The sequence below is a fragment of the Strix aluco genome, chromosome 38 (genome assembly GCF_031877795.1).
Source record: "Strix aluco isolate bStrAlu1 chromosome 38, bStrAlu1.hap1, whole genome shotgun sequence".
Classification (NCBI taxonomy): Eukaryota; Metazoa; Chordata; class Aves; order Strigiformes; family Strigidae; genus Strix; species Strix aluco.
The window spans coordinates 583,181-608,790 of NC_133968.1; the positions used below are offsets into that span (position 1 = coordinate 583,181).

General features: G+C 51.5%; 4 protein-coding genes across 4 annotated transcripts; 2 read left to right on the forward strand and 2 right to left on the reverse strand.

Moving 5' to 3' along the window:
- Nucleotides 1-572: 572 nt before the first annotated feature.
- Nucleotides 573-3,880, reverse strand: LOC141917470 (hepatic lectin-like). The gene is made up of 7 exons (XM_074810672.1): nucleotides 3,873-3,880; nucleotides 3,733-3,790; nucleotides 2,692-2,799; nucleotides 2,292-2,366; nucleotides 1,750-1,901; nucleotides 1,252-1,364; nucleotides 573-932 (listed from the first exon to the last, which is right to left on the reverse strand). The coding sequence occupies exons 2-7, from the start codon at nucleotides 3,773-3,775 to the stop codon at nucleotides 797-799; spliced, it is 627 nt and encodes a 208-aa protein (XP_074666773.1). The 5' UTR covers nucleotides 3,776-3,790; nucleotides 3,873-3,880; the 3' UTR covers nucleotides 573-796.
- A 2,023-nt stretch (nucleotides 3,881-5,903) lies between these two features.
- Nucleotides 5,904-8,515, reverse strand: FBXL12 (F-box and leucine rich repeat protein 12). Its single transcript, XM_074810669.1, has 3 exons — nucleotides 8,367-8,515; nucleotides 8,214-8,286; nucleotides 5,904-7,587 (listed from the first exon to the last, which is right to left on the reverse strand). The coding sequence occupies exons 1-3, from the start codon at nucleotides 8,465-8,467 to the stop codon at nucleotides 6,826-6,828; spliced, it is 936 nt and encodes a 311-aa protein (XP_074666770.1). The 5' UTR covers nucleotides 8,468-8,515; the 3' UTR covers nucleotides 5,904-6,825.
- Nucleotides 8,493-9,430, forward strand: UBL5 (ubiquitin like 5). Its single transcript, XM_074810677.1, has 5 exons — nucleotides 8,493-8,585; nucleotides 8,728-8,789; nucleotides 8,885-8,968; nucleotides 9,089-9,126; nucleotides 9,208-9,430. The coding sequence occupies exons 2-5, from the start codon at nucleotides 8,734-8,736 to the stop codon at nucleotides 9,249-9,251; spliced, it is 222 nt and encodes a 73-aa protein (XP_074666778.1). The 5' UTR covers nucleotides 8,493-8,585; nucleotides 8,728-8,733; the 3' UTR covers nucleotides 9,252-9,430.
- Nucleotides 9,431-9,715: 285 nt separating this feature from the next.
- Nucleotides 9,716-22,831, forward strand: PIN1 (peptidylprolyl cis/trans isomerase, NIMA-interacting 1). Its single transcript, XM_074810674.1, has 4 exons — nucleotides 9,716-9,836; nucleotides 11,475-11,675; nucleotides 18,152-18,262; nucleotides 21,561-22,831. The coding sequence occupies exons 1-4, from the start codon at nucleotides 9,779-9,781 to the stop codon at nucleotides 21,668-21,670; spliced, it is 480 nt and encodes a 159-aa protein (XP_074666775.1). The 5' UTR covers nucleotides 9,716-9,778; the 3' UTR covers nucleotides 21,671-22,831.
- Nucleotides 22,832-25,610: the final 2,779 nt, after the last annotated feature.

Consider the following 25,610-nt stretch of genomic DNA (forward strand, 5'->3'; position numbering starts at 1 on the left):
ACACACACACGCGTTGCACACCTGGTCTCCACAGCACACCGCACACCCTGTAGTGCACACACACACACACGCGTGTACACACCCACTCCCACAGCACCCACACACCCACACACCTCGCAGTGCACACACACGTGCAAGAACAGGCTGTTGCCAGCAGCTCTTGCACGGGCTGAGGGGTGTGGGACACGTGGAACCAGCGTGGGAGCTCGAGATCTCCCAGTCTGGCCCCAAACACGCTGGTTTTCATGGAAAAGGCGGGAGGGGGCCCGATCCTGGCGGGGTCCTGGAGCCCAGGGCCCCATCGGTGACCCAAGTGACGCGGAGCTGAACCACGATTGAGTTTCACGCAAGTACCGGCCAATTTTGTCATGTGGAATCCAAATTGAAACAGCAACAAAAAAGGAAAAGTTGTGAAAACGATGCTTTTTTTTCCCCTTGGGAGGAAAACCTGGGCAGCAAATCTCATATTTTGTCCCGTTTAGCCCCAGCCCGCTCCCGGCGTTGCTGCTGACCTGCAGGATGTTTGGCTGCAGCCCCAGCTCACCCCCACCCCGAGAAACAGAGAAGCTTCGTTAACTGGAGCAATAATCGTCCTTTATTAGGCTGAGCTCCCCACGGAGCACCCGGATTCCTGCGTATATTGCTTAGGACCATCAAAACCCATCCCTGCTCTTCCTCGGGACAGCACAGTGGAGAGGAAGAGTGGGGAGCGGGCGCTCGGATAGTATAAATTAAGAAGAAAAAGGAACATTTGTGGTGCCAGAGCATCGGCCGTCGCCTCCGCGCGTGGCCTCGCTCAGTTGGGCAGAGGCTTTTCGCAGACGTAGTAGCACTCGTAGGTGCAGTAGACATCGTTCCACTTCCCGGAGATCCAGACGTGGGCACAATCTTCGTTGTTGCCGCTGTTGTTGGGCTCCCCCTCCTTCCAAAATCTGGGCAGAGAAGGATCAAACTGAGAGAGGTCCAAAATCTGGGCAGAGCGGGCTCAAAATGAGGGAGGGCAGCAGGGGCAGGCAGCTGAGCGGAGCAGCTTTCCCGCGGGCTGGGAGAAGGGCAGGGATTAGCTAAACCTGTCTGGTTTTAGATGGTTTTAGATGCTAATTCTTGCCTGTGCTGCTGTGTCAGACCTCGTGTGAGCGTCCGTCCCGGGGCAGGGTGAAGAAAGGGGCTGAGATGGGAGCGTGCAGGCAGGGCAGCTGCCTGCTCTTTGGGGGTGATGGGCACAAAACCGCAGGGCAGGCCAGCACTCACGTGAACGTGGTTCTGTAGTCGGTCCCGTCGATCCATTCCCATTCCCCTTCGGAATTCTCATCCGTGAGCCCGATCCAGAAACGCTCATTCCTTGTCCTGAACATGACAAAATTCTGCAGCGGGGAGAAGGATCAGGAGGGAAAAGCACCAGGAAAGGGGCAAGCTCAGCTCCGCGTTGGCACCGTGGAGGAGCCGGAGAGGCTCAGCTCTGGGCGCTTATTTACGAGGTGGAGGCGCAGGATCGGTGCCGGTGCTGAGCCTAAGCATCCCGCACACACGGAGAAGCCCTGGATGCAGGCAGCGGGCAGGCAGAGCAGGTCCTGCCTGCTCTCTGCTGGCTGATGCAAAGGATAACAGCACCAGCTCTCAGCTGCCCAGCGAGGTTGGGGTGAGCAGTGGGGAGCCAGGGGGGTACAGGGGGGGCTCTGCAGGAGGTAGGGGACTGCAGGCAGGGTTTGGGCAAGCCTGGGCTTTCCTGCCTAGAGCTGGGCTCCGTACCTGCTTGGCGTAGCTGTTAATGACAGCCAGCTGCGAGCGCATCTCCTCGCACTGAGCCTTCGCCTTGTACCAGCTCGTTCTGGTCAGGGAGAAGTAGTAACATTTCCCATCAAAGTATTCCCACTCCCTGGATCCGGGTCCGCAGGGAAACACTGGTGAGAGAAGGATGGGGGGGGGATATCAGGGAGATCGTGGGCCATCAAGCTGGGCCTTGCCAGGCTCGTCCCAGCAAGAGGGTTTTCCCAGCAGCGCTCCAGTGGCAAACTGGTACAGAAACAGCACGGCCCTGAAGCTTGCTGTACATTGAGTTGCCACAAAGGCGGCAGCAACTGGCCCCTGAAAAAGCCTCTACCACAAGGAAAAATTGTTTTTTTCTAAGATATTAAAGTGTTTGCTGCTGGCAGGGCAGCAAACCCAGAAGGGGATGGATGCCCTGCACCACCTCAGCGAAGCAATCCAGAGCAGGAACGCTTCAGGGACAACTTCGGGAAACTTCAGAGGGGAAGAAAAGCTTGTGGGTTTGGGCAGCAGCCAAAACTTACAGAGAAAATCCCTGCCAGAAAAGTTCTGTTTCCGTTCCAGGCGCACCTCGTTGAGTTTAGAAGAAACGGCTGAAACTATTGAGAGAGGGAGAGATGCTGCGTTATCGGTTGGGTTGCTACACATGCGCCGACCGCCTGCAAGCACCTCACCCCGTCCAGGCTAAAGGCATGTTTTATTTTTCCATCAGCCTCCGGGGCAAAGAAATCCCAGGAAATTTAAAATACTGGTTTATAGCTTGGATTAGGCAGAGCCGGGTGTGGACGTCAGCGGTCACTACACTGGGAGCTCCTCTGGTCCTGTGAAATTAGGACCTATAGAATCCTTCAGCACACGAGCTCAGACCTCATCCATCTCCTGGTCCTACCTGCCTAATTAATTAGGTCAAAGATGTCCCAGTACCTCTGGAGAGCGACACAGCAAACAGGGTGATGATCAGCAAAAAGGAGAGGGCCAGGAGCAAATATACCGTGAAAAAGGATTGCAGCTTCTGCCGGAAGAAGTTTCTGTCTTTAAAACAAAACAAAAGAGATGTGAAAATATTCCTCTGGGATCACCGGGATTTTGTCATAGCTCTTCTGGTTCCATTTATAGAAGGGTTAATAAATAACCCGGAATAGTTAACTATTTGCTACAGAAGCCAAAATTTTGATGATAATTCCTGCTCAGACCCACCTGGGGGGCTGAAAGCTCCCCAAAACAGGCGCTGTCAGGCAGTGCATTGTGTTGGCACTGGAGTGGCCTTGCCAAAGGGCAGGGCTGGTGATCTCAGGTACCAGATAAGCGAAATAAAAAGAAATTCTAAGCTTACACCATGTATTTTGGGCTGTGACATGTTTTTAAACCCTCCTGGCTGTCTAGGAACCCTTTTCAGAAGGGGAATGGTTCCCCCGGTGACAGTCCATGGTCTGGAGGGCTCTTTGCTGTCCCAAGCTGGCTTCAGGTGCCCTCCTCGGAGGGGCTGAGCTTGGAAACACCGTGGGGTCCATGGCTCGACTTTGGGAGGTTTGTGAGGGCGCTGGGCCACTCGAGTTGGGGAGCTTGACTTGGGAAAGCTTCACAAAGAGCCTAATTTTACTCTGGTCCAGGACACTTCCAACGCTGGACGCTCTCAGGTGTTGCTGGTTGGGCACCACCAGCTTCCCAACACCCGCAGACCTTCACCTCAGCCCACACCCACAGCAAAGTCCCTTTTCCCCCCATCTACCCAGGGACAAGCTCATCAGGGGGAGTTCCCCATCTCAACCGATTAACCCCGTTAGAGCTGATTAGCCAAGAGGCCTAAGCAGAGGAGGAAGGAGAGCACAGACCTTCCTCTCCCTCACAAACCAAGCACGCTGGGGGAGAAAGACTACGCTACAAGATGCGGTCTTGTTACCCTCTTTGCTCCTGCCTGGCTCCTCGAGGTGGTGGGCTGAAGGGCTGGCGTGGCTGAAGTTTTACCTTTAAAAACGTGCAGATCGTCGTGAAGATGTTCCTCGTCCATCCTGGTAAGTTGTGGCTGGGAGAGGGGGGGTGAAGCTTAGGACCAAGTAGGCAGAGGCTTTTTCACCAGGTTTTCTGGACTAGAGACCTTGCAGCACCTGCAGGGATGTTCAGTCCAAAGGTTATAATTTAACCAGCAGTTTTTCAGGCTGTGTCCTATTGGTTTGTCCTCTCAAAATAGCAGCTTGGATTGTGTCCACTTCCAATAATTCAGCTGTCTGGAGGTTTTTCCTCCAGCCAAGCAGGGTGCCCCTTTTTATTTGTCACTCTCTTCACCCCTTTGGAGTAAAAAAAGGGCAAATTCTCAAGTTTCTGAAGGTGTTTCCTCTAAGTGTGGAAATGAGAGGGTCTGAGAAATAGGAAATAGCCTTTGGTTTGGAAACCAAACCTGAAGGGCCAAGCGGTGCCCCAACAGATGCGTTTCCCCAAGAAAATAAACCAGATCTGGGTCTGATAAAGCACCTGGAGGAATGTGCCGTATAAATCTATGTGTGATGGAGGCGTAGGAGCAGCTTGGGGATTACGGGTCAATCCCTGCACTAATTGGTGACCCAGGAAGTTTAGGGGCTCTCTGAGGTTTTTTTTCACTTTGGTGGGTGTGGACTTTTGGTCCTCTTGACCCTGACAGGACTCTGCGAGCTGCTTTGTGCACTGGCTGTGCTGAGGGTTTAGCTGCCTCTCTGTACATCTTTTATTCTGTGTTTTTAAAAAAGTTGGGCTTTGATGGTGTGATGTGCGTATAGACAGCTGTAAGGCAGGGTTGGGGGAAGAACTGTTAAAGGCTGGCAAAAGGAGAAATGGAGATAAACAGAGTAGAAACCCCCTGAATTTGGAAATTAGAAGCAGTAAGGGTCTGGAAGAGCCCTCCCAGAGCTTCAGTAGATGTGTGAGCAGGGTGAGCTGCTGCTCTCCACAGACACAAACTGATGATTCGAGAAGACCCTTTCAGTCCTTTATTCCTGTAATTTGCCCATGGTCACCCGGTATTTACAGCTCCCCTCCTGCTTCCAGACCCGAAAAACCCACTTTGCACCACAGAAACTTGTAATTGCTGTTCCGTGCTACTCCGTGTTCAGCAATTATGCGCTCTGCAGAGATGATGGAGAACTGGCAAGTTGGGACTCTCGGATATTAAATTACGTCGTTCGGAGCGCAGCGCCGTCAGCCTCGTCGACGTCCCACTGCAAACGTTGAGAACATTTAAGTTCTCACTGCATCGAGCTGTGCCTTGACTGATTGACGGATTTTTACTGGCTTTAATTTTCCCTTTTGCTGTTTTACCTTCACTCACCGAGCCCAGAGAGTGCTGGGACAGATAGTGCTTGAAGTTTTAATAACGCTAATTACTCCAGCGTAAATCTCTGGGCCTGTGATAAACACGTAGTGGTAGTTATTAAGCCGGCAGCCTTGGGATGCTTTCCAAAACAGAGCTGGGGCGTTTTACCGCCGTTTATTTGCCCCAAAGCTACACTGAGATTGTGTATAGGACCAGAAAGGAGGCCAGGGCACAAAGACCGGCTGTTGAGATGCGCAGCAACGAGGATTTCGTCACCGGGGGGTCACTGCCATCCAGGGCTGCCCAAAACCAAAGCGCTTATTGCACAAGCTGCAGCTGAATGGAGGGCAGGGGTGTGTGGGGTGAAACCAGCTCGATCCCGAGGCTCAGCTCGGGCATTAATCCTCCTGCTGTGCTTCCCAGGAGAAAGCTCTTGTCCTAAGGGAGGTTAAAAAAAAAATAATAAAAAAAGGAGTAATTGTAGGAAACATCAGTTGACGTTCCTGTCAGCCTGGATCAGGGAGGACACGAACAACACAGCGGAATCTCTCAGGGAGGGGATCGGGGTGTTAAGAGGATCCAGGATTTGGGTGTTTGTTTGAGCTCGTTGTAATTCCCCGCTGTAAGGGAAAAGCTTTGCCAGGACTGAAGGGTTGGTAAATCCGGGGACAAATCGATGGGTGTCCCCGAGGGCCTCCTGTGGCACAGCTGTGCTGGCCCCGCTTGTACCTTCATCCCAGGGCAGCAGCTCTGCAGCTGGTCACACCCCAGGACGCTGCTGAGTGGCCAAAGCTGCCCAACTTCTTCATTTTAACAAAGACATTCAGTTAAAACCTTGCAGCACAAGAAAACATAAATCAAAAGCATTTTTATTAATACAGTAAAATCCAATTAAATACAATATTGGATTTAAAACCATCCTTGGGTGGCTCGAGGACCTCAGACGGGCGCTGTCACAACGCTCAGCGTTGGTGATCCGGTGGTACGACGTTGCGGGGAGGAGGAGAACACCGACGATAAAAGGTGAGGGGGAAACGTGGCTGCTCCAGCAAAACCCAGAGGCAACAGCTGCCCCAGCCCGACCGCTGCGCAAACGGGACACACGGCTCTTAGGACCAAGCGGTCAGGAAGCCCCATGACCAAAAGCTTTCTGAGGAGTAACTCAAAGAACTGAATTTTGTGGAAAATAGAAGGAAGACGACATCCTCGGCTTGCAAACATTCACTGTCTTGGCAGGTCGCCTGAGGTCTTCCAAAAAAACAGCAGCTCTGGCACGTGTGGCTGAGGTATTTTGTCCCTGGCTGGGTTTGGAGGGTACGTGCGGGGCGGTTAAGCAACCAGAGTTAGATATTAACTGGGAGTTTGGGGTTTGGGCTGCCAGAGCTTTTTTTTGGTGGCAGGAGGGTGCCTCGCTTCACTCCTCGAATTCTGCGCTCGTTAGGCCGCTGCCTGATGTTCAGCAGTGGGGGAAGAGGAGCGGACAGAGGTTAAACTTGTAACCTCAGCCAGGCTTTGGTCAGCTCATCAGCCGGGTTCCCAAAGGCTGGGGGCTCCCCGGCTTTCCTGTTCCCCCCAATCCACAGAAAAGGGGGGGGGGATCCTACAAAAACCAAGCTCCTGACAAACCATTTTATGTGACACACTTGCTGTTTTAGCCCAAATTTTAGTCCCCCAAAAATACGTACAGCAGCTCGCAGGAAAACAGGCTTTATGCAAAAAAGAGCACTTTGGGTGTAGAAATGAATGGCAAAAGCACCACTGCTCCAGCCTGTGTGTCAAGGATCATGGGAAAAGCTACAGTGGAGCAAACTGGCCTGAATTTTATCCACGACTTCGTCTTCAAAGCGAGCCCCGCCTAATTTGAGTTTCCTCAGCTGGGGCAGCGCTCGGCACAAAGTGATAACAGCACCGAGGGAAATCTTATCGCAGAGATCAAGGCCCAGCATCTCCAGGCGCTGCAGGGTCGCCAGACAAGCCAGGCCGGCGCTCGTCAGGGAGCCAGCGCTGCCGATCTCCAGGAAGCGGAGCTGCTTCATGTGGCGCCCGATGACACCCACGGCGGAGTCGCCGATGACGCAGTGACGCAGCACCAGGTGCTCCAGGTCCCCCAGGTGCGGAGCCGCGCGCTGAACCCCCATATCTGTGAGGCGGTAGGTGCCCCAAAGGCTCAGCGTCTTCAGGCGGCTCTGGGAGGAGACGTTGAGCAGGTGGCGGTCGGAAAAGGCAGGGACATCGCGGATAACGAGGTGCTGCAGCTGGGGCAGGGCTCCACAGAACCAGGCGGCGGGGATTTCGCAGTGGCTCAGCTCCAGCGCCGTGAGGGAAGCGGGGAGGCTCTTGTAGGGGAGGGGGCGGAGGTCGGTGTCCACCAGGCAGAGGCGGCGGAGGTGGGGGCACCGCTCCCCGAGGGCGGCCAGCAGTGCCGGGGAGAGGAGCCGCCGCTTGTCGCCGGAGCGCAGCGCGCCCTGCACCCGCAGCGTCCGCAGGCTGTCGCGGAGCCGCCGCCGCACCAAGTGCCACAGGGTCTGGGAGCTGATCTGGGGGGAAGAAAGGAAAGGGCCTGTTCCCGGGGGGGGCACCCCTGCCTGCAGCAAGGTGATTCCCCCCCCTCCTTCAGCCCCCTGCCTGCTGTGGAACGATTCCTTCCCTCCCCCTCAGCCCCTGCTCACAATGGGGTGATTCCACACACACCCCCCCTCCCTATCTCAGCCCCCTGCCTGTAGTGGGGTGACCCCAGACCCACACTGCAGTGGGGTGATCCCTGACCCCCCATCTCAGCCCCCTGCCCACAGTGGGGTGATTCCCTCCACCTCCCCCAAATCTCAGCCCCCTGCCTGCAGTGGGGTGATCCCCAGCATCCCCCCCAGCTCCCTGCCCATACTGGGGTGATTTGTCCCCTATCTCAGCCCCCTGCCCATAGTTGGGTGACCCCAGACCCACCCTGCAGTGGGGTGATCCCCGCCCTCCCCATCTCAGACCCCTGCCCACAGTGGGGTGATTCCTGCCCCCCCACCCCCGTAGGACCCCTGGACCTTAGTGGGGTGATTTCCCGCCCCCCCCCGGCCCTGCAATGAGGTGAGCCCCAGTTCCTTAACCCCTGCCCACAGTGGGGTGACTCCCTCCCCCGCTGCCCGGTACGGTGAGGCGGCCAGGCGGCCCGTACCCGGTGCGGACTCAGATCCACATGTCTCCAGACCGTCCGGTCCAGCGCCAGCCGCTGCCACCGCCGGCAGACCCTGCGGGGAGGCGGGAGGCGATCAGCGCCGGGGCCCGGGCGGGAGGCGCCGGTCCCGGTGCCAGTTCCGGGGGGTCCCACCTGGCCGCCCGCAGCCGGTCCCGCAGCGGCAGCAGCGCCAGGACCTGCAGCAACACCGAATCGGGCAACACCGGCAGCTCCGCGCCCGCCGCTTCCGCCATCTTGGCCGCCTCACGGCACTGGGGCGGGCGTTGGGCGCGTCACTTCCGCTTCTGGCTGAGCCCCGGTAACTTCCGGTTCCGGCGCAGCAGCGGCTGTGGCGGAGTGACGCAGAGCTCGGTGGGTACCGGCGGGCTCCGGTGGCATCGGGACCTCCCTGTTCAACCCCTTTTCTTACCTATAACCCCTCCCGTTGCCTCTCTCCCCCCCTCCCGGTGTCCCTTCGCTCCTCCCCGTTAACCCCCGGTGTCTCATCTCTCAGGTAACGATGATCGAAGTCGTCTGCAACGACCGTCTGGGCAAGAAAGTGCGGGTGAAATGCAAGTATCCCCGGGAACCGGGAGGGGTGGTCCGGGGGGGGATGGGGGGGGGGGGGCGCTCCTCCCGCTTTCGCCCTTTTTCCTTAACGGCCCCGCCAGCACCGAGGACTCCATCCGCGACCTGAAGAAGCTGATCGCGGCGCAGACCGGGACCCGCTGGGACAAAATCGTGCTTAAGAAGTGGTGAGTGGAGTCAGGGGGTAGAAGCAGCCCATGCCCCGCGGTGGGGTGGGGGGGTCCGACGGCCCCGGAGGGCTGAAGACGGTACCGGACACCCGAGAGCTGAGTTTTCCGTCCCCGCAGGTACACCATCTTCAAGGATCACGTCACGCTGGGCGACTGTATCCTTCTCGGGCGGGTGTTTTATGGTGTTGGGTGGGGGGGAGCTGCGGATCCATCTTCTCCTTAACTCCAGCCTCCAGATGAGATCCACGATGGCATGAACCTGGAGCTCTACTACCAGTAGCAGCTGCCCTCCCCTCCCGGTTACTCCCGGTGTTTTCTTCTCCGTGGGACCCGCACCCCCAATCCCCGTGCGCCCCCACCCATCTCCCGGTATGGCCGAGCTGGAGCCATGTTGAGGCTCTAAACCTGCTGTAGCTGCCCTGGCGTGTTTAAGTGGTTTCTAATAAACGTGTTTCTCGAGTCTCTGGTTGCTGTGTGGTGGCGGGGACGGGGCACCGGGAGCTTCCGAACGGGGAGATGTCAGGAGGGTGCTATTTCCCTTCGCTCTCCTGCGACTTTTGTCCACCCGCAGCCACCGTCTGCTCCTGCGTCACGTGCCCAGCACCGCTTCCGGGCTCTGCGGCCTCCCGCCCGCAGCCAATGAGCGCCGGAAGGGCGGGCGCTTCCACCAATGGAAGCGCGGGAAGGTTGGGCGCTGCTTTCCCTCGGACCAATGGGAGTAGGAAAGGGCGGGTTCGCCCCGCCCCCTCCCCGCGCCAATGGGGCCGGGCCGGGCGCGGGCGGTGCGGGAGGCGCAGCCGAGGGAAGATGGCGGAGGAGGAGAAGCTGCCCGCGGGCTGGGAGAAGCGCATGAGCCGCAGCTCCGGTAGGGGCAGCGGCGCCGGGAGCGGAGGGGCTGGGGTGTGCCCGCTCCCGGGGCGGTGGGTTGGGCCTTTCGGGGGGCATCGGGGACCCAGCTTGGGCTGCGCGGCGGGGGGTGCGGCTCGGTGGGCCCGGCCTGGGCCTCGGCGGGGTTTGAGGGGCCGCGAGCGGTGCTGGGGGCCTGGGAGGGGCGGGGTGCGGTGAGCTGGGCTTGGGGTGGGCCTGAGAGCTGGGGTGGGGATCTGCGGGGTGCCTGGCGCCGGGGCTGCCGTGGCCGAGGGGCGTCCCCTGAGGGGGGGTTGGCTTTGGGGGGAGGGGGAGGGGCGGCGAAGCGGCTCCTGGGACCGTGGTCTGCCGGGGGGCCATGCCCGGGTCGTGCGGATGGAGGGGGCCGGGGGGGTTGCTCCGTCTGGGGTAGCTGGTGGAGGGAAGCGGGACAGGGCGGTAGAGCCGCTTTCCAAAAGGCCGCGTTTGAGCGCGGCGGGACGCTTTGCCCTCGGTGGGGCTGCGGCGGCTCGGGGAGGGAAATTGTGGGCCAGGACAGCGCTTTCATCAGGGTTTTGGCCTTTGTGGCGAAAGCTTTCCACACGTAGCAGCTCCAGAGCAGCTCCTGGGAGGTTGCGTTCTTCCATTTGCCTGCTCAGCTCGTTTGTTTGAGGTGGAGGCGATGAGGCTGGGAGGGAAGAGGGGCCCCTTCGGACCCCTTTTTGCCAGACCTACTGCGGTTGAAGCATCTTGGCGGGATGGAGCTCTGTGGCTCTCTGGAGTCAGCAGGTCTAGGCTGTTGGTTGGGATTGCAGCCGGGAATTTGGGCCCTTTGCTCCTAGGTTGGAGCTTCCCACCGTGCAGCTCTGCTGTTGCAGTCCCTCACCTTGGTTTGCTTGGCTTTTTTCTTGAGTCTAGTCTGCTCCTAGCTTCAGTGGAGAGCTTTGGGATGAATGATTCCCTAGAAGAGAGCAGAAATCATCTCAGTCGATGCTGCGAGTTGTCGCGGGTAAATGCACACGTGGCTCTGAGCGCTGAAAGGCCTTTGAGCAGCAGAATGCCCTGGCTCTAATGCTGAATGTGTTGAGAGGTGACTTCACAGCAACTTCATTTTCTGCTACCTGGGGAAACCGTGGATATCTTGTGCAGGAAGGTCTTATTTTCTGGTAGACAAAAGGTGATTTTCAGAAGGAAAAATCTGTGCAATACAAAGAGGTAATCTTTGCTAGCAGATCTTTTCCCCAGGCCAGAAACAGGGCACCATGGGCCTTCCCGGCAGTGCAGGGTGTTGCCTGGGGGTGTTTGTGGTTTGGACTGTGTCAGTGGCTGTTTTGTCACTGATCTGGGTGAGCGCTGTGAATTGGAAAGGCAGCTGGAGCCTGCTTCTGCGCGGGGCTGTTGCTTTGACTAATGGTGCTTCCCGATGGAAATGCTTACGTAGGAAATTATGCGGAGTTGTAAAGTCTTGTTTCCTACCTCGTGTGTTTGAGCTGATCGTGTGGACGTGGCCGAGCACTTGCAGAAATCCAGTCTTCTGTGCCTGTGGGTCAAGAAGCTCATTCTTGGGGTCAGAAACTGATTCTTGGGGTCAAGAAGCTGATTGTCAGAGTCTGCCAGGAGCTTTTTTTTAACCCCAGCCCCTTCTGTCTGTCCGCAGGCCGTGTTTATTACTTCAACCACATCACAAATGCCAGCCAGTGGGAACGGCCCAGCGGCAGCGGGAAGAACGGCCAAGGGGAGCCCAGCAAAGTGCGATGTTCACATCTCTTGGTGAAACACAACCAGTCCAGAAGACCCTCGTCGTGGAGGCAGGAAAAGATCACGCGGACCAAAGATGAGGCACTGGAGCTTATAAATGGCAAGTAAATGCAGGAGAGAGAGAGAGAATATGATACTGTTGGAGGGGAAAAGTCATTTTAAGGCTAGAATTGGACCCCAAGATGAGTGGTTCAGTGTGTCGTGAACTCGCTAAAGCAGAGTTTTTTAAGCCAAGTGGTTTATACATGGACTTTTGTGTGGCCCAGCCACTTGGAGAAACAATTTTGCTGTATGATTAAATGACATAAAGATAGGTCCCAGCCCGTGTGTCTTCCCCTTTGTGTTTTTTTTGTAATGTTATTTCAGAGGTTTGTTTGTATTTTCTTTGTAAATGTGTATTTTATATTAAAAATAAAATTATTTAAAGATAAAACAAATGTTCTTTAAACATTTCTTTTTATTTAATGTCACTTGACTCCTTGCCCTAATAGCAACTTAGAGTAAGTTCTAATTAACCTCTGCTTGACATCAAGTTGCTTGTAGGAGGCAGTCAACCTTGCATGAGGCTGTGCGGATGACCTGATCGGCTCGGGCTTTTCCCAGAGTGTTCTGGCTTGTGATCTGGTCTAGGAGCGAGGGCGCTGCGTGTCTTCTGCGTTTGGCGGTGTTAATCTTTGCAGTCTAGATTTTTCCCCGCAGCCCCAGCAGTAGAATTGAATTGATGTCGTGTTTCTTCAGCATCGAGGTGTGTTTTTGATCTGATGGATGCAAGTTCAAAGTTCAGCTGTTACTACTGGCTTTTACTTCTCAGGATAAGGAATTTGTGGGCTTAAGTTGAGGTTTAATTCAGTCTCACTGATTAATTGATGAAACTGAGGCCTTGCTCTTTATCTTTTCTGGCAGTGAGGGCGCAAGGCTAGCTGACGCGCTGCGGGCTGTGAGCACGCAGATAGATACTGCAGTGCTGGGCCTGTCTTATCTTTTATGGCTTCAGCAACGAGGGAGGGAAGATAACGAGGGTGTTTTGGCTATTGCCTTGGTCCTAACCAACAATAAATGTAAGGACTTTCTTCTCTGAAAGCCCTGGGAGGGGAAATTTCTTTGCTAAATAATTCGAAGCAGCGAGGCAGTGACCAGTAGGTGGTATCTGCTCACCACCTTTTGGAAGGGGAGGTTAAATTAACTGGCACAGATGGGAATTTTTTTAGGGAATTGTCCCGTTCAGGTTAGGGTGGCTGAGAAAGTGTGACCGGAGGTGATAAAGCGAGATGCACGCCAAGTGTGGAGATCTGTGCCAAGGCAGTTGGGACTGTTGCAAAGATAACTAGATTGAAATATTTCAGCAGAGCTGCAAATTCTCTCTCTGTCTGTCTCTTCTCTTTCATTTTTTGGGGGAGAATAAAACTATTCTAGAGCCATCTCTTGGAGTGATGTTCATAAAAGGCCAGCACAGAGCTTTCTAGAGGCCAGAGGTTAAGTGATGCGTGATGCTGGCGTGTGTTAATCACGCATTGGTGAACTTGGATCTTTGTAAGAGGGAATCACGTTTTAGAAGGGAAAGTTGTCTCATTATCTCTAAAAAGGTATTTCAGGAGCTTGTGACCAGGTAGGCATTTTGATACGTAGATGTTCTGTAAACTGGTTATCTTTAGAAGCCTGAATAATGTTATTTGACTCAACAATTGTCATCATTCTTTGCTTGGGTGTTTTTCTTTGAGATGCCACAGTTCTTTGCTACCTGGTAAAGCGATGAAAAGAAGCAGCTTAAACTTCCCTTGGCTCGAAAGAATGAGATTAAGCTTGACAGCTTCAGAGCCTTCTCACTATCAGATAACACTTTTGTTTCGTAATCTCTCTGGTGTCTGAAGAGGAAAGAGTCGTAACTAAAACTTACTTCATGTAAATGCCCTGCTTGTCGTCTTGGTAAAAGCCATTAGGGAATTAATTTCTATGATGGGAATAAATTGTAAAAAAAACTAACAAACCCAACCCCTAACCACCTTTCTGTCCACATTAGTCCACGATAAATGCTATTCCTGGGAAGGTCATAGGGAATGTCAGCTTATGGTTGATTATTTTGTGGTGGCTTCTTGAAAATTAACTGTAATTCTGGTTTCTAGAACAGCTGAAACTTACTGGGAGGGTGCTCGGCTCAGCTCGGCTGCGGCTCCTGACAGTCAGGCGTCAATGAACTTCTCTGAACAGATGTACTGTACCTGCTGAATGTAATTATAGTGTAGAATTGTCTAAGTAGGTCTCTGGGGATGAATTTGTTTGACAGGCACAGTACCACACATTTTCCTGTTTTGTTTGGAGATCGGTTATGTTTGAGATCTCCCCATCTGACTCTAGCTCTGGTGTTAATGCTTCATGCAATAAAAATCTGAGAAAAAAATTTGATTAGGGAGCTCTTGGTCCCCACAGGAAAGGGGATGATACTAAAGATAAACGTTTTCGGTAGGTGAACTTGACTGATGTCAAATATTCCTTTTGATGGCTTTTCTCCGATAATAAGGGAGGAGAGTTGAGAGAGCTGGAGGAGCGTGTTGTCTGTGGATGGTTTTTAATCCATTAAGGAAGTTGCAGCGGAGCATTAAGTGCAGGTTAGCCCTCCCGCTGTGCCACAGCAGGAGTTGGAGGACTCGGCTCACCAGGTGCTTTTCTGGTAGGTGAGAACATCGCAGGGAATGTGGGACTAGAAAGAAATTCCAGATTTGAGCCTGACCCTGATATTAAAGGTAGTGAAACCTCTTAGGCCCCTCTACAGGCTTTACCAAGCACCGTTTAAGAGGCAGTTGGGGTTCTGGCTGGATTTGCTGTGAAGGTTATTTCAGACCATCTCCGCTCTGACATGCAAAAACCCACTTTCCAGCTAAATACCGCTTATGATCAGTTTCTCTCCGGTGTTCCTCGCATTAGTGTTGTTTAATTACTTAATTAAATTTAATTTCTTCCTGATGTTGACCTCTCAGTGGATTTAGAGCGCCCTGCTCTTTACCAGCCTGTTTTTCCATGCTGAGCCAACCAGGCTTTTAGTTTCTGGTAATGTAGGTCATCCCTTCTGCTGTTTCTACTCTTAGCCCTCCTTTGCACTTCAGTTTTGATTAATCTTTCTTGAGCGTGGGTTCATCGTGGTGTGCAATATTCCAGATTAGCTCTTGGCTGTGCCTTCCACTGTGGCATTTACTACTGCCATTCTCCCTGCTGAGGATACCGTCACTTCAGTGCTGCATTTCTGGCTTTTAAAGTCACCCGGCCTGTTCTGGAGTTATTTGTAATTCTGCATTTACATCCTCTTCTTTCTGGTCGAGCTCTCTGCATGTAGCAGATCTCTTTGTTGTTGTTGTTGCATCTGTAAATGCGTGTGTGAGTTCACTTGGTGTCGTTGGTTCTTGCTTGGTCATTCAGGTCACGTTTAATATTCTGATCCTCCTTTCTGCTGCAGTGATTCCCCACCCTCCATGTTTTGTTAGCTTACCCCTGTTTCCTGTTGCAGAATCAGCTAGGATTCATCCCAAAGTTCAGTCCCCGAAAGCTTCTCTTCCCCAACACTCCCCGCTTCAGCACAATCCGTTGCTGTTCTTCCTCTTGCTCGTTTTGCACTAATCTCCCATTATTCAATCTCACGGACGCCTGGAGATTTTTAGGGGTAGTTTATTAAAACCCGGACAGTACCTAATCTGAGTAATTTGTTCCAAATGGCTGAGAACATTTGGGGAAAAGCTCATTAATCCCACTTCACAGAGCCAGAGTTTAGAGCCAAGGCGCAGGTGTCTTGTTCTGGTAGAGGTGGCTTGAAACAACTACTTCAACCTTCAGCTTTATCCGGGAGAACCCTCATCTAGCTGACGGGCAGATTTTGCTCTCAGGCTTGTCACTGGCATAAAATTAGGAGGTTTTAATAACTAAATTCCATTTTGGTGTGTAGTTGACTGGTTTGCTCTGCATGCTTATGAAACTCTTTACCACTAGGAACCTGCTGATGTGACCAGGGCAGACAGTTTAGGATATAAATGTAAACACTCAGATCCTTAATTTGGGTGCTTTCTTACTTTAACATCGGCATATACCTTAAGGCTGTAATTCCCAACACTTCTGGGTGTGATTTGTGACGGGTACTTGCTGGGGATTGGCAGCTAGATGCAATTAGATACATATTTATGGTGGTGCAAATATGCATTTTTAGGATAAACTCTGTTTTGTCAGCAAGTAGACTGTTTATGCGCAGGCGGCTTAGTTTAATAGGATGAACCAGTATCCGTTTCTTTCCTAAAACATGAATGCTGTGACCTGTCTTCCACCCAGATAAAGAATCCTTTTTCCCATTTTAGTGCAGGATAAATAGCTGTTGTCTTAAGTTTTGTAGAGTTTCAGACCTTCATGTTAGACTTTCTCCACAGGTAACAAGTGCCGGTGTTTTCTGTTAAAGCAGGTTATGCACTTTAGGTATTAAGATAACTTTCTGTGGCTTTTGAATTATATTCAGGACACTTGTTGAATAAAAATGAAATTTTAGAACCAGAAGTAATCCGTCTCCTATTTCCTTTATTTTTTTTTTTCAGCTTTTCCTCCTGGCCTGTCCAGCTGGAAAAGCAAACCTGGCTGTCCTGAACACCTTCCTGAATTGCAGAGATTTAGGCTAGTGGCAGCTGATTTAAAGAGATGACTGAATTCGGGAGGAGAAATGGGCTGTAGGGTGGAAGACTAATCTGAAGACTTAAATCCCTTAGTTTTGGTCTTGCTAGCATTAAACCGCAATAAAGGAGTTAATTCAAAAATTGATAACCTGCTTTCTGAGTTGCTGCTGGGTATGTCAACTCCTAAGAGACAACCTCCGTTCTCTCATTAAGAAATATTTTCTTACCCGCCCCCAACCCTCACAGGTATTTCCTCAGGTGTATAAAAGTATATAGCATTAAAACGAGCTGGAAAATACTTATTTCTCACCCTTTTGCATCATAAACCACTCTCTTCTGAGAGCATCCCTCCAAGTAATAAAGCCTAGCTCTTGAATTACGTGCATGACCCTTTTTCAGGTAGGGACCTCCCACTGCTTGTGACTGGAATGAACTATGCCCAGCCCAATTTTATTTATTTTTTAGAGGTGTGTCTAGCAAAGTGCAGACTCGTTATACATGCAGGCTGCAGGGCTTACATGGGAGCGACCTGAAATAGGAAGTTCGGTTATCAAAACCGGGAGGCTTAATTGCTTTGAGAGAGGGAAACAACATTTCTCTTGATTTTTCTGTTAAAGAAAGTCAGTTGGTTCTCAGTATTTCTTTTTGAAGGTGGAAGACTGCTTAGGTCTAAGCTGGAAGACGGTCGGGCTTTGCCGATTCTTTCAAAAGCTGACAGGAGGTTTCTGGAAAGAGTGATTTAAAAATTAAACCAATCTCTAGTGAGCAATAAGTTTAGCCGTGTTTGCCCTGGTACAGAGAGTTGCTTTGGGTCGGAAGCTGCAGCACCACTTTGGGGCTGTTCCTCTGCGCTCTGGGACACGCGTTGATGAATCCCTCCGGGAGATGCTCCTCGCTTAAAACACCTGGATGAGTGATTTTCACAATGTAGTTTAGTCTTAATTTATCCCTCGTGGTGCAAAATGCAGAAGGGAGGCCCCTCTGGCAGGAGCAGGCTGCTGTGGGAAGGTGGCGGGTTAACCAGCAGCGGATACAGCTGCTGTTCCCAGACTTGGAGCCCACAACTGTCCTTGTGCAGAAATATTTCTTGCAACTGGTACTAAATTCGTCTTGGTGGGGGGTGGCTGCAAGTCAGGCCAGTGATGCCTTGGGATTTTGATTAGTGGTTACGCTCCTTTTAACGAAGGAGCGGAAGCTGGTTGAGTTGCCTGAAACTGCGCGGGATTTTCTTGTCTCGAGAATCCATGAAAAGCTGCCTCCCGCGGCGTTAAAGGACGTGTACGTGGCACTTGTGCTTTGCTCATCTCCGAGAGCAATCAGCATCTGTAATTAGTGGCTCCACAATCGCGTTATCAAGCTGTTGACTGGAAAATATGATCTATTTTTTAGGTTTTCTCGTTATGAGTTAGCAGGGGGGTTTTCCACTGGGCCAGAAAGATTCAGAACAGGCAGAGCTCTCAGTTAAGACCACGAATATTTCTTAACTGACCTTTTCAAAAGCTGTCTTGACAAATAATTCACTCCTCGGGGATTCTTCATGCTCGGTCTTCTACCGAGGTGAGCCCTTTGGAAATCAAAAGCTCATCTATTTTCAAGCCTAATAATAAATTCCTGTGCTTCAGGGTAGTTGTAGGCGGAATCAACTTTTTTATTTGATAGAAGCTTAAACAGAAATGGAGCACAGTGCAAAGATGGAAACGTGCTCGGAAAAAAAAAAAAAAAAACAAAACCGAGACAAGTGGTTTTGGGGTGTTATGAAAGTTTAGTTCTGGCTGTGCCTTCGTTCAGGAGGTTTGAAAACCTCGCTTCATGTGCATGGTGTGCAGATGTGGCTGTTTGTGCCCTTCTTGCTGTGGGATATAAAGCTTCAAGTGAGATTTTGGGGGTTTTTTCCCTCCATTTTTCCTTCCCCTGACTGAATTATTCCCTGTATTTACAGGCTACATCCAGAAGATAAAATCGGGAGAAGAGGATTTTGAATCCCTCGCTTCCCAGTTTAGCGACTGCAGCTCGGCAAAAGCGGGAGGCGATCTGGGTGCGTTTGGAAGAGGTGAGTCAAGCTCAGCCTGGCAGCGTCGACGCCAGATCAGGATTACAGGGTTGATGCTGATCTTGGCAGCGGGGTGGGGTTTAATAATGCACCCCACTGCTGGGGGAATGAACATGAAAATGGATTTATATTCTAGGCAGCCTGCTGTGCAGGAAATGTAGTTTGATGCCTAGAAGTTAAACCAATTAGGAATGCAACCATAATATTATTCTAGGCAGAGAGGAGATGTGCAACTGCCCTTCATGAAATTGGCTTTTCCCTCAGGAAAAGGATTTTCCGGCTACGCTGAATGGAAATCCAGTTGCACAGCGTAATGAGCCGTGAATAAGGAAGAAGTGGATAAGTCTTGCTAATGGCATGCCAGATAAATGATTTGGCTTCTAATCTTCAATGAGAAAGCTATTAACAAATTGTGGGAATAAGAACAATTCGCAGCCCACCGAAATAATGTTGCCGGTGAGAGATTTCGTTACAGGATTACTGATCAGTGCGGTGAGGGAGCAACAACAAAAAGCTGGTGGATGTTTCCTCATTAATGAGATTTGCTGGTGTGGGAGGAAGAATCTTTGGGATGGGGAAGTGCAACATTGAAACTTCTTTTGCTTTAACTTAATGAATGATTTTTGTGGCAATTTCCACTAGGAGGAAAATATAAAGCGATGATGTCATGAGTACAGCTACAATAGTCAAAGAACAACCCAAAACCTTTTTATAGTGAGGGTGTCCATGCATATTTTATTTGAAAAGGGTCGAGAAAGGTTCTTGCCAGGGAGAGGGAATGCTACATTTATTGTTATAATCTGTGCCCCGAAGTCACGGGGACTCGCAGCCATCCCAGAGGATCCGTAGTAAGAGCTGCCCACGCCTGAAATGGCGAGCAGCGGTCCAGCACCTCTTTAACAAAAGTGTTTTTCCTAAGCTCGCGCTCGGGGTTCACAGACTGAAGCATTCTGAAGCTTGTCTGGGGCTCGTACCCCGCAGCAAATACTCAGATTTTGCTGGATTTGCACAGCTGCCTCGCCGTGCCACGCTGCCACCCCACTTAGGATGTCCCGGGAATACTTGACACACCAGTGGGCTCGCTGCTGCTGCAGACGTAACCACAGACATAACCACAGACGGGGCTCTCGAGTTGCTCTTCCAGCCCCTGCTAGCTGAAGCTCACCCGCCTTTGGCAGGTGAAACTGTATTCAGAAATGTAGTTTGAGTTTGTTGGGTTTTTTTCCCATCAAAATACTGGTTTTAATCACTGTTCCTTTTTAGGGTGCGGTGTTGCTACAGTTCAGCAACAGTTGCTTCCTCAGATCCTTTCAGACAGGGCTAAACAGTGATATTTTATGGATTTGTATATAATGAAGCATTAATCCTAGGGTGCTGTGTCTGCTGTTTTGGTTTCAGTGGAAACTCAGTTCATTGTGCTCTTTGGAGATGTACGTAAAGAAATTGATTTTCTTTTTTTTTTTTTTTTTTTTTCTGACTGCACCAAAATGTAAAGAAATGTTGCAAGAGCCAGTTTCCACTAGATGGCATTGGAACCACGCGTGGTGGCCAAACCCCTGAGCTGTCACTCCATCCACCTTTTTTTTTTTTTTTCCCTGGGTCGAAAATCTAATTTGTTAGAACTTGGAGCACTGGTTACTTCGGAGGTGAAGTTATTAAAACATTTCAATTTGTCTTCCTGAAACCTTTCAAATAAGTCATGTTTCTGCTCGAGGAAGACCACTGTGGTGTAGAAGGGAGGCTGTTATCTCACCTGAAGTAAAGATTTCAGGCCCTAGTGGAAAATAACCACAAAATTCAGGTGACAAGGCAGGTCTGCCTGATAGTGAATGACACTGGCTTTGTAACTGGAGCTTGAGAGCCAGGCAAGCTGTTTGCCTCTCCGAGCAATTACTCTAAATGCTGAAATGAGAGAAGCGAAACTCTGGAAAGCATCAGGTTGCTTCAGTAATAAAACACTTTTTTTGGAAGGGAAAAAATGCCAAGCTGAAGCTATTGCTGGTCCTGAAAGGGAGGAATGGAGCATCTTTTGTGGCATCTAACTGCCTCGCTAGAGAAAGGGGTGCAGAGGGATGGAGGACATAAAGTAAAACATAAATTCTGGAGATGCTGCTGGGCTAGATGCGCTGCATCTGGGATGTGTGGTCTTTGAAGGGGTCGGGAAGCTTTAGTTTTTCAAAGAGATCAGTGTATCCCTGTAATGTCTGCTGGTGATCCAGCTCTCAGGCCGCCTGGCAGCTTTCTGCAGCCCTCTCCTAATGTGCTGCGGAGTCCAAAGCTACGGCACCGCCCCAAAGCTTGGAGACACGGGTCATAAACTTCCAGGAGATTTATGTGGCGGTTTTGGCAAGATGCTGCTCTGTACATCTCCTCGGGCATCTCGAGGCAAGCTCTGCAAGCGTGGTCAGTGTTGAGAGCAGAGAGGAAAGGTTCCCTCTGTGCCTGGGGGACTGTCACCTCCCAGCCTTCCCTCGCGGGCATCTTGTCCTTCTGCTGAAGCTTTTGCTGAGAATCCCCCGATGAGACTTTGACCTGTTGGTAACAATAAAACCTCATTATTTCGGCTGGGGCGGGCAGTTTCTCTGCTCTGACTTCTGTCATAGGAAACTGGGCAAAAATACTGTCCCCCTTGAACCCCGCTGTAGCAGGCTGGTGTCTCTCCTCTTGGCTTGAATTATTCTGGCTGAGCCCTTGTGCTGCTTATTCCTTCTCCCGCTGCAGAGCTGCGGTAGTTCTGCTCATGAATCCCCCTGTGGGGTCGTTCCTCTGAGCACCTCTGGCTTTCCTGAGCCTGGATTATTAAACCTCCTGAAAGTCAGTGACTTGGAGACAGGAGCCTTAAGAGCAGTTCTTATCTAGGTCATGACATTATCCACGTGTGCCTTGTAAATTATTTAGCACAGCTTGTAATGCACACCGCATCTATTCCCCCTGTGTACCTGGAGGGCACATGAGACGGGAAGACGAGCATCCACTTGTGCCAGTGAGTCTGCAGAACAGATTTCCTCTGCCTTTTGGGCCCGCAGCTCTCGGAGTGTCTTTCCTTGCTGCAGTGATGTCTGTAGGATCTGAACCAACCCCCTGTTTAGAAAGAAAAAAGCCTGCGTACGTGCATGTGTGAATGAGTTGTTTTGAATCATCTTCTGGGAGAAGATGAAAACAAACACCCCCTGCAAGTTATTAATTGGTGACTTTGTTGTTTGCCTGGAAGCTGTCTTCATTTGAGGCTTGCTTGCTCAGAAAGATCTTCCCTTCGTTGCCGGGCTTAATTGAACTTTCTGGTGTCTGCTCTCTGCAGGTCAGATGCAGAAACCTTTTGAAGATGCCTCATTTGCGCTGAGGGCTGGCGAGATGAGCGGACCAGTTTTCACAGAATCAGGGATCCACATCATCCTACGCACAGAGTGAAGTGCCTTGGTGACATGTAGAAAGGAAAGGGCGAGGGGAAGAAAGGAAAAAAAAAAAAAAAAACAAACCACCAAACCTACTCCAACCCTGCACTCTCCCAAATGAACTTCATATCCAGTTTAAAAAAAAAAAAAGCTCATTTCATATCTCAATATCTTCTGTGGCACCTGACACAATGTTTTTCACCTGCAGAGATGCATGGTTAGCCAAGGGTGAGAACACAATCAAAATAAGACAGTAGCATCTTTCATAAGCAGAGAGAATGTTAAAAACAACATTTCTGGCATGCCACAGCTGCTTGAGTTATACTGACATGTCTCCTAAGCCGAGGAATTGTCAATGCTAAAGGTCACACTTCAGTGCTTCCCACATCCACCCCGTTAGAGACGCAGAGTATTTATTGCAGCGCCGCGCTGCTGATGGCGAAGCTGACTTGTGAACTCTGGTGCTATGACAGAACGAGCTCCCCAACCCTCTGCATGTTTCTTTAAACACTTTTGAAACCGGAACGAACGGTATTGGCTCCACAGTCCTGTCTCTTGGTTTGTAGAACTGATTCACTAAAGCCATTCAGAAATTAAGCGTAAGATACCAAACGATGAGCCAGCTTAGCGTGGGGCACCCACCCCCCGGGGGCCGTCCGTAGCTTCCCTTAACGCCGCTGTCTCGGCGAGGACCGGTCCCCGCTGCCCCCTCACGTAGTGGCACCGGGAGCTCGCTCCGCTCCTGCCATTGCTTTGACTCTAAAACTTGAAGATGCCTTTTGGTTCTGAATACAAACGAGAGAGGCTAACGGCCAGTAGTTGCCACTGCAGGAAGATCAGTAGCCAGCCTGAGCTGCGTAGCGGTACGTAGGATGCTGTGTGCTTCCCATTCCAGCCTGAAGTCACTCCATTATTTAGAGACGACAGTGCCATTCTGTAGGGCGGACTGTATTGTGGATTTTCAGTTTTAGCTAGAAGGCTGTTTTTTTCTCAAGCTCCTCTCGATCCACTCGTGGTTTAAACACTGTAAGTCATTGTTTTCCAGTTACACTGCATTGCTTATGTTTAGTGAAATAAAAACGGAAAAAAAAAAAAAATCCCAGCTTTGGTCCAATGCAAACCGGCTGTATAGTTCCAGTTCTCTTAAGCAGAAAATAAAGCCCTCTCCAATGAAACATTTCAAGAGCTCTGGTATTGATTATTTCTCCTCCTTTGCCTGTAGAGATCTTGTTGCTTCTATTAGAACAAACAAAAACCTCTGCAATACCTGCTGAGTTGGCTCTTGTTGGTTTGGGTTTTTTTAAAATCCTGAAATGGAAATGTGGCTGGCATGGCGTTAAGAAAAACTTCTCCAACTTTGTCTTAAGCTATAAGCTAATGGTCTTTATTCTCTTTTGTCGTTGGGTTCTCCTGCTTTGCGTTGAGGCCATGTCTTATTTCGTAAGAACTGTTTCAATCCTGGTTCGAGGTGTTACTTCAGATAAGGTAAAACCAGTGCTCCTAGTGCAATTTAATAACTCCTTCCCACCTCTCCTCAGTTCTGCGAATGTAGCCGTTCCATTTGTGGTATGAAATCAGCCATTACCGAGAGTGGCTCCTCAGTGTGCTGGTTTTTTTTCTAAAAACTCCCATCTTAGAGCTGGGGAAAGGCAACATCTCCTACGTACTCTCTCCAATTACTGTGATCACCAAAAACAAACATCTGAATATCACTTGCAGTTCTGCTTTTTGCTGGTTATGCCGGGGAGATGGAAGGCTCTTGCGCATCAGATAGAAGTTGGTTTCCATAGCTACACATCGATTTAAAAAGAAAAAAGAAAAAAAAAAAAACCAGCTCAGGGTGACAAGCAGGTGAGAACTTCAAAAAGAAAAATTACCTCAAATAACTGTGTGGTACCATGAAAGCAGGATCAAGGGTAAATAAAGGCAAGCAGAGATGTCCGCTCTGTCTGGAGACGTGGTAATAGAGGAGCAGCAGCGGCAGCCGCGCGTCTTTCTGTGGCAGCGGTGGTTTTGCTCCCCAGCTGTCGGTCCTGCTGCGGCGGGGGGATCCCAGGGCCCCCTTCCGACCTTCATCAGAAGGTGGGGATCGCCTCTGGCCGCAGGGCAAAGGTTGATAACGGCCATGAGAAAAAAGAGAAGGTGTAGAATTTTGGGGTGGGGGTTAAGATGGTACCAGGGACTTTCTATTACCGTCATGAGGGTGGAAACCTCGCAGCAGCAAGCTGGGGGGCTGCGTGAGAAGGTGCTGCCTTCTGAAACGTGCTTGCCGATGGCTGGGGATGCTGTTTAGGATATTTACTGCTGCTGGAAGCGCCCTAAAGCATAAATAACACTTCTGGGGCTCTGTGCTGTACGTTGGGGTCCAAGCGACCACCCGGGGGTGAACAAATGCCCTTGGGATATCCTGCTGGTGTTGCTTGAGGTGGCAAATTCATAGTAAATAAACTTAGAGGCCCTGGGGTCTCAGCATGGGTGTGAATTGGCCGTACCCAGCCCCGCGCCGTGCCGAGGAGAGCTCGTCTGCGGTGCTGGGCAGCGGCGTGTCGTTAGCTGGCTTGGTTTGGTTTGGCCCTTCCATTTCCCAGCAGCGAGACGCTGCTGAAGCACTCGGCAGAGGAGGATGGGAGCTTCTGCCGAGGCTCTGCCCGCAGCTTTTGGTGCTGGTCACCCCAGGATTCGGGCTCAGCCCTGCTCAGAAGCCAGCGCACCGTCCTGCCTCCTGTTTATCTCTTCGCAGAGGTCCTAAACGACAAGCTGCTCTGGTCTCTTGTCCTTTCCCCGGCGAAGAGGCGGTTGTTGCTGCGCTCAGCGAGCATCTGCTATGCAGTGAGCTGATTTGGCGTGCCGTCACGGCCTGGATTCGGGCCCCTTCCCGGTACTGTTCCCGGGTGAGTCACGGAGCAGCACGGCTCCGTCTAGCCCCGATCCTGCAGGGAAGCCTGGCGCCGTTCTCCGAGCGAGCGTCAGCCCTTGGACTCCGCCACTGGAGCGGTGACACTAACAGTAACTGCTTCTGACTGTATCGTGTTTGAAGCCTTCACTTCTCCAGAAGGATCATTTAAGGGATTTCTTCTGGTTTCTCTCCAGGGCCTGAGGAAGAGGCTGTCGCATCCCAGGAGATCAGCAGCGGGGTTGGAGGCAGGTCTGGGGCTGGCACAGGAGAAGGATGCGACAGCTTCTCTCCAGCTCTCTCAGCCCGGAGTTGTGCGCTACCGAGGAGGCTGAAGGCAAGAGGCAGGCAGGGAAGTGCTCCCCGCTCCCGGCCCGTGCTCCTACCCCAAGACCAGGCTCAAGACTTACTTTCTGCCTGCCAAATCTGCGGCGCATTGTGCGCGCCCGCGGAGAGGGCAGCCTGCGCTGGCTGGCGATGGCCACGCTGCAGGAGGTTGCATCCATCTCTGTCAAGCGCTGTTATTAAAGCGGGGCTGCGAAACACCCGACGCCCGTCCTCGGGCTGGTGACGCAGCAGCTCCCCACTTCCAGCCCTGGAAAGGAGCTTGGGCAGGGAATTGGAGCTGTGTCAGAGCCCCGTTAAAAACGCACCTCTCTCACCAGGGAGGGGTGTATGGTGGTGTGCGTGAGGTAGGGGAGACAGGGAAGCTTATACACACGGCCTCGTTAGGGGCTGCGGTAGGTGAGCAGGTCTTGTGCTCAGAAATACATGGAGGGTGCTCACAGTTGGCATTTCTGCCCCAGAAGAAATAATAATTTTTTTTTTTTGAGGGGGGGAAAAAAGCTTCCTGGGTGCACTGTGGAGTGGTGAGTGATATTCTGGTTGATAGACCAAAATCTCAATGTGATTAAATCGAACGGTCGAGGTGGGACGAGGTTCTGGTGGTGGTTGTGTGAAGGGAGAGGAGGTTGAAGTGGTGTTTGTCGGGTGTGTCACCGAGTGGTTCAATCCCGATGTGTTAGTTTTTACAAAGGCTCTGCGGAAATTGTGTTTTCTGGAC